We start from the raw sequence: 13,729 nt of genomic DNA, 5'->3' as shown, positions 1-13,729 counted from the left end.
GATGCACCTATTTTGTGAAGTGCACAAGTCCCTCGTGCAGCAATGCTCCCCCAAAACATGATGCTGCCACCCCTGTGCTTCACGGTTGGGATGGTGTTCTTCACCTTGCAGGCTTCACCATTTTTCCTCCAAACATAACGATGGTCATTATGGCCAAACAGTTTTATTTTTGTTTCATCAGAGCAGAGGACATTCCTCCAAAAAGTACGATCTTTGTCCCCATGTGCAGTTGCAAACCGTAGTCTGGCTTTTTTATGGCGGTTTTGGAGCAGTGGCTTCTTCCTCGCTGAGCGGCCTTTCAGGTTATGTCAATATAGGACTCATTTTACTGTGGATATAGATCATTTTGTACCTGTTTCCTCCAGCATCTTCACAAGGTCCTTTGCTGTTGTTCTGAGATTGATTTGCACTTTTCGCACCAAAGTACGTTCATCTCGAGGAGACAGAACGCAACTCCTTCCTGAGCAGTTTGATGGCTGCATGGTCCTATGGTGTTTATACTTGTGTACTATTGTTTGTACAGATGAACGTGGTACCTTCAGGCATTTGGAAATTGCTCCCAAGGCTGAACCAGACTTGTGGAGGTCTACAAAAAAGAATTCTAAGGTCTTGGCTGATCTCTTTTGATTTTCCCATGATGTCAAGCAAAGAGGCACTGAGTTAGGTAGGCCTTGAAATACATCCACAGGTACACCTCCAATTGACTCCAATGATGTCAATTAGCCTATCAGAAGCTTCTAAAGCCATGACATCATTTTCTGGAATTTTCCAAGCTGTGTAAAGACACAGTAAACATAGTGTATGTAAACTTCTGGCCACTGGAATTGTGATACATTGAATTATAAGTGAAATCATCTGTCTGTAATCAATTGTTGGAAAAATGACCTGTGTCATGCACAAAGTAGATGCCCTAACCGACTTGCCAAAACTATAGTTTGTTAACAAGAAATTTGTGGAGTGCTTGAAAAACAAGATTTAATGATTCCAACCTAAGTGTATGTAAACTTCCGACTTCAACTGTATATTCATTTGGGGACAGGTCGAAACACATGAAGCATTCATGGATATTTTGTAGAATTGTATTTATTTTTGAGTCACACAAAATCGTGTGTTCTCTCCTCCGACAACTAATCCACAGATAAAAGGGGAATTTAGTTAGTTTCTAGTAATCTCTCATCCTTCAGTCTTCTTCTGTGGACTTTTATATGGCGGTTAGCAACCAACTTTAAGGCACATTACCGCTACCAACTGGACTGGAGTGTGGACCTCAGTTCATCTTTCGATCACCCAAGTGGATATATGCTCCTAAAAAACAATGAGGAGATGGAATCAAAAATCAAGTTCTATTTTAACGCCTGGCTACACACAGACGCTCATTGATGCATGCGAGCAGTTTGGATGAAATGATTGATTAACATGTAGGTGTCCATTTATGTTGTGACGCTCGCACACGCAACGCGGCCTGGTGTGGTCAGCATGTAAGATATTTCAATAATCGGGCTCCGCCTTTACAAAATAATTCAGTCAGAGTGGTAGCGTCTGTTTTGTGATCTGAGGAAGCTGACCGATCTGCTAAATCTGACTGGAAGTCCTCATCTCCCGTCTAATCAAATCTCAGCTGTCATAGCAGCTAGTGGTTCAATATGACCTCCACGTGTTCCTCAGTAACTCTGTTCCCTCTCTATCTCTGTTTTTAAATCTGACTACAAAATTTGTGTCACTCTCTTCCTTATTGGGGGAATTTATTTCCCCTCCTCTCAATACTGCTCGCTCCTTTCTATCCATCTTTCTATCTTCTATATTTCTCCCCTACCCCCCCTTTTCTCTCACACTCCCCTCTGGTCACTCACACCCCTCTTTTCAACCCCTCATTTCTTGCTCTCCCCACTCGGGGTCTGTGTCAGTCAGTGAATCACATGCTATCCCCCTCACAGCTGTGCTACAGTAGCTGTCCTCCAGTGGCCGTCTCCCCACCTTTGGTCCCGTGTCAAAATACTGGCTGACTTTGTGTATGCCCCCTGCATCTGTCTGTCTCCCCTGACCCCCATCTCCCTCTCCAAATGCTGATCCTAAAATACTAGGATCACATACACTATATATACAACAGTATGTGGACACCCCTTCAAATTAGTGGATTTGGCTATTTCAGCCACACCCGTTGCTGACGTAGGCCATTCTACTGTCAATGTTTGTCTTACTGAAGAGCTCAGTGACTTTCAATGTGGCACCGTTCACAGGATGCCACCTTTCCAACATGTCAGTTTGTCAAATTTCTGCCCAACTAGAGCTGCCCTGGTCAGCTGTAATGTTATTGTGAAGTGGAAACATCTAGGAGCAACAACGACTCGGCCGCAAAGTGGTTGGCCACACAAGCTCCGAGAACGGGACCGCCGAGTGCTGAAGCGCGTAGCTCATTACAATCGTCTGTCCTCGGTTGCAACACTCATTACCAAGTTCCAAACTGCCTCTGGAAGCAACGTCAGCACAATAACTGTTGATCGGGAGCTTCATGAAATGGGTTTCCATGGCTGGGCAGCCGCACACAAGCCTAAGGTCAGTAATGAATGGAGTGATGAATCACGCTTTACCATCTGACAGTCTGACGGACAAATCTTGGTTTGTTGGATGCCAGGAGAATGCTACCTGCCCGAATGCATAGTGCCAACTGTAAAGTTTGGTGGAGGAGGAATAATGCTCTGGGGCTGTTTTTCATGGTTCGGTCTAGGCCCCTCAGTTCAAGTGAAGAGACATTTTAACGCTACAGCATACAATGACATTCTAGACCATTCTGTGCTTCCAATTTTGTGGCAACAGTTTGGGGAAGGCCCTTTCCTGTTTCTGCATGACAATGCCCCTGTGCACAAAGCAAGGTCCATACAGAAATGGTTTGTCAAGATCAGTGTGGAAGAACTTGACTGGCCTGCACAGAGCCCTGACCTCAACCCCATTGAACACCTTTGGGATTAATTGGAATGTCGACAGGCCTAATCGCCCAAGATCAGTGCCCAACCTCCCCACAGAAATGTTCCAACATCTAGTGGAAAGCTTTCCCAGAAAGCAGCAAAGGGGGGACCAACTTTATATTAATGACCATGATTTTGAAATGAGATGTTCAACGAGCAGGTATCCACTTACTCTCTTCATCAATCTACACACAATATCCCATAATGACAAAGCGAAAACAGGTTGTTAGAATTTTTTGCAACTTTATTTTTTTTTTTAATTAAAAAAATTATTTACATATTTCAGACCATTTGCTGAGATTTGAAATTGAGCGCAAGTTTCCATTAGTTATACTTGATGTTTCTAAAACTTGATTGGAGTCCACTTGTCGTAAATTTAATTGATTGTTACATTACAGCCTTATTCTACAATAGTTTTTCCCCCTCATCATTCTACACACAATAACCCATAATGACAAAGTAAAACTTGTTTTTTATGAACATTTTGCAAATGTATCCCCCCCAGCACACATGTATTTGGGGAGTTTCTCCCATTCTTCTTTGCAGATCCCCTCAAGCTGGCAGGTTGGATGGGGAACGTCGCTGCACAGCCATTTTGTTTAGGGCCATGGAAATGTTAGCTATTAAAATCAGATCCAACAATCTCAAGGGACTAGAAATCCAGGGCTTAAAAACAAAGGCGTCAATGTATGCCGATGACTCAACTTGTCTTGAATTCGTAATATGGATCCCCTGCACAGTCTCATTGAGGATCTAGATAGCTTCTCTAACCTCTCTAGATTAAAACAGAAGTACGGAGGACAAAAATAACTTATGTATATTCTAAACACATTTTTACATACATGGAACTTTTTTTTTTTTTTACACAGTAGTTACATATTGGTCTTTTGAGATACATGACATGTAACTACTGTGTCAAATATGTAAATGTAAATACCAAGTTATTTTTGTCCTCCGAGGAGGGGTGATGGATAAACCAATATATTTGATAACACCGTTACCCAAGGTGCTTATGGCAGGCGGTTTAAGCGGCTGTAGGAGGTTTAGCATCTAGGTACATTTGTACCTGATATATTTGCCCAAAAACTCTTTCTAAATCAGTCTATCTGCAGCCGTGTGAGTCATCGGTGTGTTTTGAAAGCACAGCAGGCAGTTTTTGAAGGATTATTTCAGGTTTAGCGCAGGGGTCCAGCATGTTACCCTCTTAAATGTCACTGCCTCTGAGGCTGTGTTGAAGAGTAGATAACCTAATGGACTGGGGAAATGGCAGGCATTACATTATTTAGTCCTGCCATCAATTTTGGTTTCCGTGTATGCTAAATCTTTAATGATTACAAATGTGTGCGGCAGGTAGCCTAGCGGTTGAGAGCGTTGGGCCAGTAACCGAAAGGTCGCTGGTTTTATTCTGGACTAGGTGAAAAATCTGTCGGTGCCCTTGAGCAAGACACTTAACCCTAATTGCTCCTGTAAGTCGCTCTGGATAAGAGTGTCTGCTAAATGACTCAAATGTAAATGTGTTTTTGAGAAAGGCTATTTTATAACAGAGTGTACTGTTAAGTCTAGGGTCTTGACACATACTGGTTGTGTTTTGGGGTTGTGATATTGGACCCCGTTTGTCTTGTTCTCTTTTGTGTTCTGTCTGAGACTGAGCCAATGCCAATATTGCTGGCAATATTATTGTCCCTATTATTATTGTCCCTATTTTTTGTCCAACCTTGCATCTACCACGCCAGTTATGTGGTTGATTATAGAACACCCTAGTGCTGTCTAGTGGTTGGGTTCAGGGTGGTTCAATCAGCCATTTGTAGATCCCTGGCCAAGGATAGTTGTCTCCGTATCTTGGTTTAATGAGCAACCCATTGTATAAGCCTCTTGATGTGTAGTTTGAGTTTCATGGCTAGCTCCCCATATCTCCCTGAGGAGAACCTAGTTCGATGATCAGGTGCATTCCAGTTGACCCATATTACCTAGTACTTTTTAAAAATCGTTTTCCATAGCTGGGATGCCCAATGACTGGGCTACAAAATCAGGGCATGCAGTTCACAAAGGAATAGCATAACTCTTTTTGACCTTAATTTTGTCCCCTGACGTGTTTCCGATGCAGACGATGATGTTCCTGCTAACAGTAAAAACCAAAAACTATTGGGATGTCACAACGTCGTTTGACTTTTAAATTTCAACAGCATTGGATAATTGCATGACTTACTGAATTTGTATTTCTCATCTCTAGTTTAGAGCCACAATGGCACTAATTCGTTAGATTTAAGGTCTCCATAAACAACGTTAATAGTCGCAATTTAGGCTTCCTGAAAAACATGAAAAAGTAGAGTGGAACAGCCGATCGCTTTCAAGTTCATGTTTATGAAGTTCTGTTTCAGCGAGGAACTCCTTTGCATGTTTATTCTGCTTATAATCCTCCAGAATAATGATGTACCGCTACAGGCTTGGAACCCACAGATTTGTCTCATGAACTTACTGTCTCTCACTCCTCTTTATACCCTGCAGAGTACTTGCTCGTTAACTCCTAACATTTTCACTCCCGCAGCTGTGTATTCCGGGACACCTCTCCTGTCTCTCTCCCTGCTTGGACCACTGGGTCCTTCTTCCTGATATCAATCGCTGTTTCTTGTCTCCGTCTCTGTCCACTTACCTTTTTAGATCAACAACAACAAGACCAATGTAGTCACCAGCCCTAAAGAGCCCCCCACTCTGGTACACTGTCTGTCTTTCTGCACGTCTGCCTGCCTGTTGGTCTGTCTCATCCTCCATGCTCGGGCTGCTCGTGCTCGCCTCACTCTAACAACGTCTGTCTTTGTTTTGTTCCCAGTGATGCCTCTTTTTAATATTGAATTTTTGTTTTCTTTTTTTTATCACACACAGGCATTTATTTTTACTGTGGACCAGTAGTCATTGCAGTTGGCATGTGCACTTTTTGCTTCTGCGTGTGTGAACAACTGTACATCCCGGGGTTTGTGTTTTTACTTTCACTCCACTTAACCCCCCCCCCCCAAGTTACCAAGGAAACCAATGAGACATGCTGGTTGAAACACGCATGCGTGCTTCCCAAAATAGACCTCGCACACTAGCAGTGAAACGCATCCTAAGATTACTCCGCTAGTGCCATCCGTGTCACCCTGTCACCACACATGAGCTTCAACGTGACCGTGCCATGGCATGCCTTATGACAGCCCACCTGTCGGCACTGCCCAGAGGGAATCGACCCAGACTTACCGCAGTTTTATCTACGCGTGTTAGACATGTCAGGTCAGCCAAGAGGCCTGTACTGTATTTAACCAGCCCCGGGCAGAACCGGAGACGCATCCCTAGTATAATGTCACCATTTGCAAATGCATACAAAATATTATCTTCGTTTTTCCATCCCATTATGTATATAATAACATGGTAATAACCTTGTGGCTTTTTAACAATGGCTATTACACTACTTCTAAAGTGATGGGGTTATGTATTTCTAGGTGTTAGAAATGTGGCATGTTGATGTTCTCACACACACACACACACACACACACACTGTCTGGAGTCAGCTCTAAGGGTCAACTGCACGCCTTGCTTTGGCTGTACACACGTAAAATACCTTCCTGTAGTTTATATCCAGGAAGGGCCTGGTGACTAGCATGCTTCCTACTGCTGTACACCTCCCATCCTGTCTTGGTTGCTGTGTGTCTGTTTTAAATATGAATATCATAGCCTTGTCTTCTGATGCCTTTTATATTGCACCAAGATGACGACTCAAAGATTTCTCGTTTTCATGGAAAAAGTTGGGCATGCTGCATTAAAGCCCTTAGCTATAGCCTCAGTGGTGCATCGTTTGTCCTTGATATTTACCCCCAAACTTGCCTTCTCCGAGGTTCCTTTGGCCCTTTTTTTCTCTCTTTCTTATTAACTGTTTACCACGCCAATTTCCTGTCTATTTAACCCCTTCTTCACCCTCTTCCTCCTCCTCTCTGTGAACCAGGAGCCTCAAACCACTGTCATCCACAACCCAACTGATGGAAACAAAGTAGTGAGTAAATGGAACAGCAGTGCCAAGCATTTAGGTGTTTGCTGTTGTCCTCTAGTTAGCAGAGTGATAAGCTAGTTTGGTTTTTAGTTTGTGTTTCTTACAAAGCCTTGTATAACGTTGCATGCATGGCGCCTTGGTGTGTATGTCCTAAATGTTTGTTTCATTTGCGCTTCACACAGACACCGGACTTAGGACTTTGTCAACATGTTTTATCTCACGTTAAACAAATGTGCATGTGTATAAAAACATTAAGAACACCGTAAGAAGGATTTTTAAGCCTTGAGACATAGATTGTGTATGTGTGCCATTCAGAGGGTGAATGGCCAAGACAAAACATTTAAGTGCCTTTTGAACGGGGTATGGTAAAAGGGTGCCAGGCGCAAAGGTTTGTGTCAAGAACTGCTACGCTGCCGGGTTTTTCCACGGCTCAACAGTTTCCTGGATGGTCCACCACCCAAAGGACATCCAGCCAACTTGATACAACTACAGGAAGCATTGGAGTCAACATGGGCCAGCATCCCTCTGAAACGCATTCGACACCTTGTAGAGTCCGTTCCCCGACGAGCTAGAATGCGATCCGGTTTGACGAATGTGGATCCGGGGGATTGTTATAACGCTTTGTACGTGAAGATTTTTTTTTCACTCTCAGAGTGTTGGAGTAGTACTGCTAGTGGCTTGCTGTTAAAATGACATAGTTCAAAACTAGGCCCTACAGCTTGTGTGACCAAAATGAGACGTCGACCTATGTTCAAATCTGTTCTGTCACAATGTCAATGATGATATTTTTGTTTGTGTAACTATAGCCCAAAAGAGTATGTTTAGTTATCCAAAATCTGTTCTCTCAGCAGTTCCCGAAGATAATCCGTTTCCTTTGCCCAAACTATTTTACTCGTCTGTCAATGCGTTACTTCTCTTGTGCTCCCGCTTTATCCAGTTTCAACAGCTGACAGGTGTCCATTGTTCTCAGCTGTTTGTTCTTGTCCAACAGGAGTCCAGTGAGAGTGCAAACACCACCATGGAGGATGAGGACGTGAAAGGTAGGAGCACACACCTGTATTAGGCAAGTAGCTCGGTGTTGGCTGTGCACAGTCTAAGTGAAAGGGAATGTGTTATTCTCACAGCACTGACGTGTTGGCATGTATTTTTGTCCTACTGATTTTGCATCAAAATGTACTGCTATCCCTGTTTTTCTTTTGTATAAATTTGTTTGTATGAATTCATCAGGTAAGCATGTGTTTATCCAGGCATCCATTCTGCTTTTTCATTTAATATGCTTTAATTAATCCACTTAATCTGTCCATCATTATTTATTTGACCCCCTTTGTCCTGCCCAATTTTGTAATATGCCATTGGAATCCAATTGCGATCTTATCTCATCACTGCAACTCCCCGAACGGGTCGAGCCATACGTCCTTCGAAACATGACCCGCCAAAATGCGCTTTTTAACACCCGCCCGCTTAACCCGGAAGCCAGCCGCACTGTGTCGGAGGAGGAGGAAACACTGTTCAACTGACGACCGAAAGTCAGCCTGCAGGCGCCCGGCCCGCCACAAGGAGTCGCTAGAGCACAATGAGCCAAGTAAAGACCCCCCCCCCGGCCAAACCCTCCCCTAACCTGGACAACGCCTGGGGCCAATTGTGCGCCGCCTTATGGGACTCCAGATTACAGCCGGTTGTGACACAGCCTGGGTTCAAACCCGGGTCTGTAGTGACGCTTCAAGCACTGTGATGCATTGCCTTAGACTGCAGCTCCACTCGGGGGAGGCACCTGATCATGCACGGCCATCCTCCAAACTTGTAACGCTAGACTGTCTTTCTATATCAATACATTTTAACTGCAAGACTTTACTTACACTGTCAGTCCTGTGAATGATGTCATCTGTCTCACCGTGCATTTTCTTTTTATGAAAGTTCAATTGATGTCGTCCTTCTGTTTTCACTGTGTTTGTTTAACATATGAGTCATTTAGCAGACGCTCTTATCCAGAGCAACTTAAAGGAGCAATTAGGTTTAAAGTGCCTTGCTCAAGGGCACATGGACAGATGTTTCACCTAGTCGGCTCGGGGATTCGAACCAGCTACCTTTCGGTTACTGGCCCAATGCTCTTAACCGCGAGGCTACCTGCCAAGACCAATGGTATTGGAAGAACAATGGGTGAATTGTGGCCCAACTTTGATTGTCAGTGGTGCATTTTACACCCACTCTGCTGAGCTAGTTAGTGACTCATTAGTGATTTGGAACTGTGTCTACAGTGGGTTGTGGGAACTAACACAATGAGAGCAGGCTGAGTCTACAAAGAGAAGCCATGGGGGAGGCGTGGACACTGTGTACAGTCGTTTAAGGGAGCCAAATCAGGCTCTGCTGCAGGCCTTGCATGATTTCCCATTTCGCTGCTGCCCTGTTGGTCCACTGAGCCAGAACAGTGTGTGTGTGTGTGTGTGTGTGTGTGTGTGTGTGTGTGTGTGTGTGTGTGTGTGCACGAGCAACACCATTACAGATAGCCATTAGTAGCATTTGTTCACCTCCCTCTTCAAATGGATGGTTTTGCTGGGTTTTTTTTTCGAAATCGAGAGGCGCAACATTGCGAGACTACCTGGAACGCTTGCAAAGCAGACCAGGCTGGGGGTTGGAGAAGTCGATGAGAGAAGTGAAATATTCTTCCATCGCTGTTCATTTTCTCGAAATCTGAAGGCACGACCTGGATTGGAGCCAATGTCTTAAGTAGTCGAACGTGTTATTACTCCAACCTCGTGAAAGTGACAAACCGACACGCTTTCACAAGGAGTGCCTTTGATTGGACGGCCTCCACGTGCGCAGTTCGGCGCGAGACCACCGTTAAACCCGATTTACGTGTTTCTGCGCACGAGCTTAGCTAGCTAAAGTCGCTATGACATGGCCTACAAGTGTGATCGGGGATTTCCTTGTATGACGTCATGGCATCTGGGGAGCGTGACGATGACCCCAATCACAATGATTCATCTCCTCACTCTACATTCCTCCTTCAAAAGGCCCGAGGCGGGGATGCAATTTCATTGGTCCATCTCATGAGCTACCTGCTTTGAAATGGAATAAGGAAATCTCATGAGCTACCTGCTTTGAACAGTCATTCCTAGCTCCTAGTACTCCTAGCTATGGCAGTTTGTGTGGAGAGAAAATAATGTTTCATTGCATTTGAGAGTTGCTTTCTGTCAACGTTTGCATTCCATGACGGATGATTACTGATGGGTTCTGGCTTTGTGCAATGTGACACGTCTCATTACTGTTTTCTCCACCAAACGTGTCTGTGTTGCGGCTGTTGTTTAGAGACTCGTCATTTTCATATTCCCTTTGTTTGAAAGATGAAGGCATTGCATTTCCCAGTTTGACGTGGTCGTTCCATCACGTTGTGCGTGTGTAGGAGTTGGTAGACTGTAGGATGTGGGTTTTTGCATTGTCTCGCCCTATTTTCTACTGTTCCGAATAAACAAAACCATGTTGCTGGCCACAGCACATTCTGAAGCACCAACCCAACACACAGGAACCTATCAGTGCCCGAGTGTCACTCACCCTGTAACATCAACACTTGCCAGAAAGAGGAGGCCTTACAACCATCCCAGCATACATTTTTCATCTGTTTTTTAAAATTAACATTTGTCATGACTTTCCTCCTCAGCATTTTGTTTCCAGATCTCCCACTGAGGACAAGGAAATGTCACTCATCCTTCATTCATTCAACCTTTCATTTCTTTTCTCCATTTTACATTTTTGTTTTCAATCCCTCACCTCCATCCATCCACCCACCACTCATACCAATAACCCTTGTCACCCTGACACCCTTGCCCAAGTCTCCCGTCCCTCCTCCCCACGCTCCCCTTGCTTCTGGCGGGAGCACTCAGGCTCGTACCACTCCTCCTCCTCTTCCTCATCTTCCTCCTGCTGGTATTCTCCCAGTGTTTGGCCCAGTAGGGAGGAGTTGTGCCACTATGTTCTCAGGGCCCTGGTCACCTGCTACCTGCTCCTCCTCTTCACCTCCTTCTTTGTGGTCTTATTCTCCGTCCACCCTGCCGCCCACTGTGGGCCCTACCACACCCACACTCAGGGGCCTCAGCCTCGGCACCCCCTTGGGCCCCTGCCTAGCCCAGGCCCCAGCGACATGCAGTGTAAGTTTGCCCAGAGTAAGGGAGAGGGCACAAACTTAAAACTATTTCCCCCCCAAAACCTACTACCCTCTGTGCCCCACTTCCCCTGAACGAACGTCCCTCCATATCCTGTTGACCACTATCAGATGTGCCTCATTTGAAGTCCACATTTGTTTAGGATATGACTTTTGGGCTCATTTGGTGCATGTGGTGAGTGAAAATACATGCAAATAATTCCCTCATTGTACATGGCACTAGATATCAAAGACTAAACAGAGGCACACACCCTGTTACTGTTTGTCATGGATCCCTGTGAAGAAGGGTCCTAAAAAAAGTACCCTTTTTCTGAGGTTGCATGTTGTAGGTTAGCACGTTGTTGCGCTCTGCTTCAGTGGTGCAAAGCATGTGCGTGAGTCTCCCACACAGCCATCCAGTATGTGTGTACTCTGCTGCCCTCTGGAGGTCATCGTCTGCCATTGGAGTAGTCAGTCTAACTAGGGGTTGCCAGATCATAAGTACTGTGCTCATCATCACTGTTTTTATAACAAGTCTTTGGAAATGTATACAGTAATGCATTTACAATGTATTACACCAAGGTTGGGCATAGGAAAAAAGTATTTCTGCATTGTTGATACTAAAGGTCGACCGATTATGATTTTTCAACGCCGATGCCGATTATTGGAGGACCATAAAAGCCAATACCGATTAATCTGCCAATTTAAAAATAGAAAATAAATGTTTAAAAAAAAAAATAATTAAAAAAATGTTTATTTTTATTTTTTTAATCATTTTTTTGTTTGTAATAATGACAATTACAACAATACTGAATGAACACTTATTTTAACTTCATATAATACATCAATAAAATCAATTTAGCCTCAAATAAATAATAATAAATAATTTAGGTTGTAGTTATTATAGGACTATTTCCCTCTATACCATTTGTATTTCATTAACATTTGACTATTGGATGTTCTTATAGGCACTTTAGTATTGCCAGTGTAACAGTATAGCTTCCGTCTCTCTCCTCGCTCCTCCCTGGGCTCGAACCAGCAACACAATGACAATTAGCGCTCGCTAACTAGCTAGCCATTTTATTTCGGTTACACGAGCCTCATCTCGGGAGTTGATAGGCTTGAAGTCATAAACAGCGCAATGCTTGAGGCACAACGAAGAGCTGCTGGCAAAATGCACGAAAGTGCTGTTTGAATGAATGTTTACGCGCCTGCTTCTGCCTCAGTCAGATACTTGTATGCTTGTATGCTCAGTCAGATTATATGCAAAGCAGGACACGCTAGATAATATCTAGTAATATCATCAACCATGTGTAGTTAAGTAGTGATTATGATCGATTTGTTTTTTTATAAGATAAGATTAATGCTAGCTAGCAACTTACCTTGGCTTACTGCAATCGCGTAACAGGCAGTCTCCTTGTGGAGTGCAACGAGAGAGAGGCAGGTTGTTATTTTGTTGGACTAGTTAACTGTAAGGTTGTAAGTATGGATGCCCCGAGCTGACAAGGTGAAAATCTGTCGTTCTGCCCCTGAACAAGGCAGTTAACCCACTGTTCCTAGGCCGTCATTGAAAATAAGAATGTGTTCTTAACTGACTTACCTAGTTAAATAAAGATTAAATAAAGGTGTGTAAAAATAAAAAATCGGCAAATCGGTGCCCAAAAATACAGATTTCCGATTATTATGAAAACGTGAAATCGGCCCTAATTAATCGGCAATTCCGATTAATCTTTTTTTTTTCTTAACTGGAGTCTCCCTCACATTGGTGAACAACGTTCCGACAAGTACACAGAACCTGAGGGCAACCGTTACTAATTTGCATCCTTTGTGCTCTGTCAGTCACGCCGATTGGAAGTGTCAGAAGGGACAAAAGTGTCGAAGATAAAGAGTTTACGAAAGAGCATTGATCTTTTTCTCATTCCTGGGACTTTAATTCTCTATGTTTAAGTGCATGTTACGCTAAAAAAGTACTAACAGTCAATTCACTACCATTCCATTTGACATCTACCTCAAATAACAGATTTTCTAAACCACAAAACCTTTGCTTTGTTTTTCTTTTACATCCATTACCTCTTACCTTAGCTACTTAACTTGCAAGGTAATAAAATCATGTTATCTGTGGAAAGGTTGTGTAAATGGTGAACCTTGGCCCCTGAACCTATTGACTGTGTTGTGGGTCATATTGTCACCACTACTTCAAATTGTATTGGTCACATACACTGTATTTAGCAGATGTTGTGGGTGTTTCCAGTCCTGTCTGGTCCAGCAACGATGGGTTTGAGCCCATAGGCGACATTGTTGCCGGTGATGTCTGGTGACGACCTGCCTTACAACAAGCCTACAAGCCCTCAGTCCAGCCTCTCAGCCTATTACGGACAGTCCGAGCACTGATGGAGGGATTGTGCGTTCCTGATGTAACTCGGGCAGTTGTTGTTGCCATCATGTACCTGTCCCGCAGGTGTGATTTTCGGATGTACCGATCCTGTGCAGGTGTTGTTACACGTGGTCTGCCACTGCGAGGACGATCAGCTGTCCGTCCTGTCTCCCCGTAGCGCTGTCTTAGGCGTCTCACAGTACGGACATTGCAATTTATTGCCCTGGCCACATCTGCAG

The 13,729-nt window shown here is 44.0% G+C and overlaps 1 protein-coding gene across 12 annotated transcripts in view; it reads left to right on the top strand.

Moving 5' to 3' along the window:
• Window positions 1-13,729, top strand: part of LOC112260091 (calcium/calmodulin-dependent protein kinase type II delta chain) — a 113,757-nt gene that overhangs the window by 96,055 nt on the left and 3,973 nt on the right. For 4 of the 12 annotated variants that reach the window (XM_024434927.2, XM_024434925.2, XM_024434926.2 and 1 more), the window contains exons 14-16: window positions 5,622-5,675; window positions 6,937-6,984; window positions 7,973-8,021. In XM_024434927.2, coding sequence (XP_024290695.1) covers window positions 5,622-5,675; window positions 6,937-6,984; window positions 7,973-8,021 — 151 coding nt within the window. The remainder of the gene's footprint in view (window positions 1-5,621; window positions 5,676-6,936; window positions 6,985-7,972; window positions 8,022-13,729) is intronic. The other 8 variants (XM_024434929.2, XM_024434928.2, XM_024434931.2 and 5 more) reach the window with 2 other exon arrangements.

Source organism: Oncorhynchus tshawytscha, linkage group LG10, assembly GCF_018296145.1.
Source record: "Oncorhynchus tshawytscha isolate Ot180627B linkage group LG10, Otsh_v2.0, whole genome shotgun sequence".
Taxonomy (NCBI): Eukaryota; Metazoa; Chordata; class Actinopteri; order Salmoniformes; family Salmonidae; genus Oncorhynchus; species Oncorhynchus tshawytscha.
The sequence above is the reverse complement of the archived record's forward strand: the minus strand, read 5'-3'. Positions and strand labels throughout refer to the sequence as shown.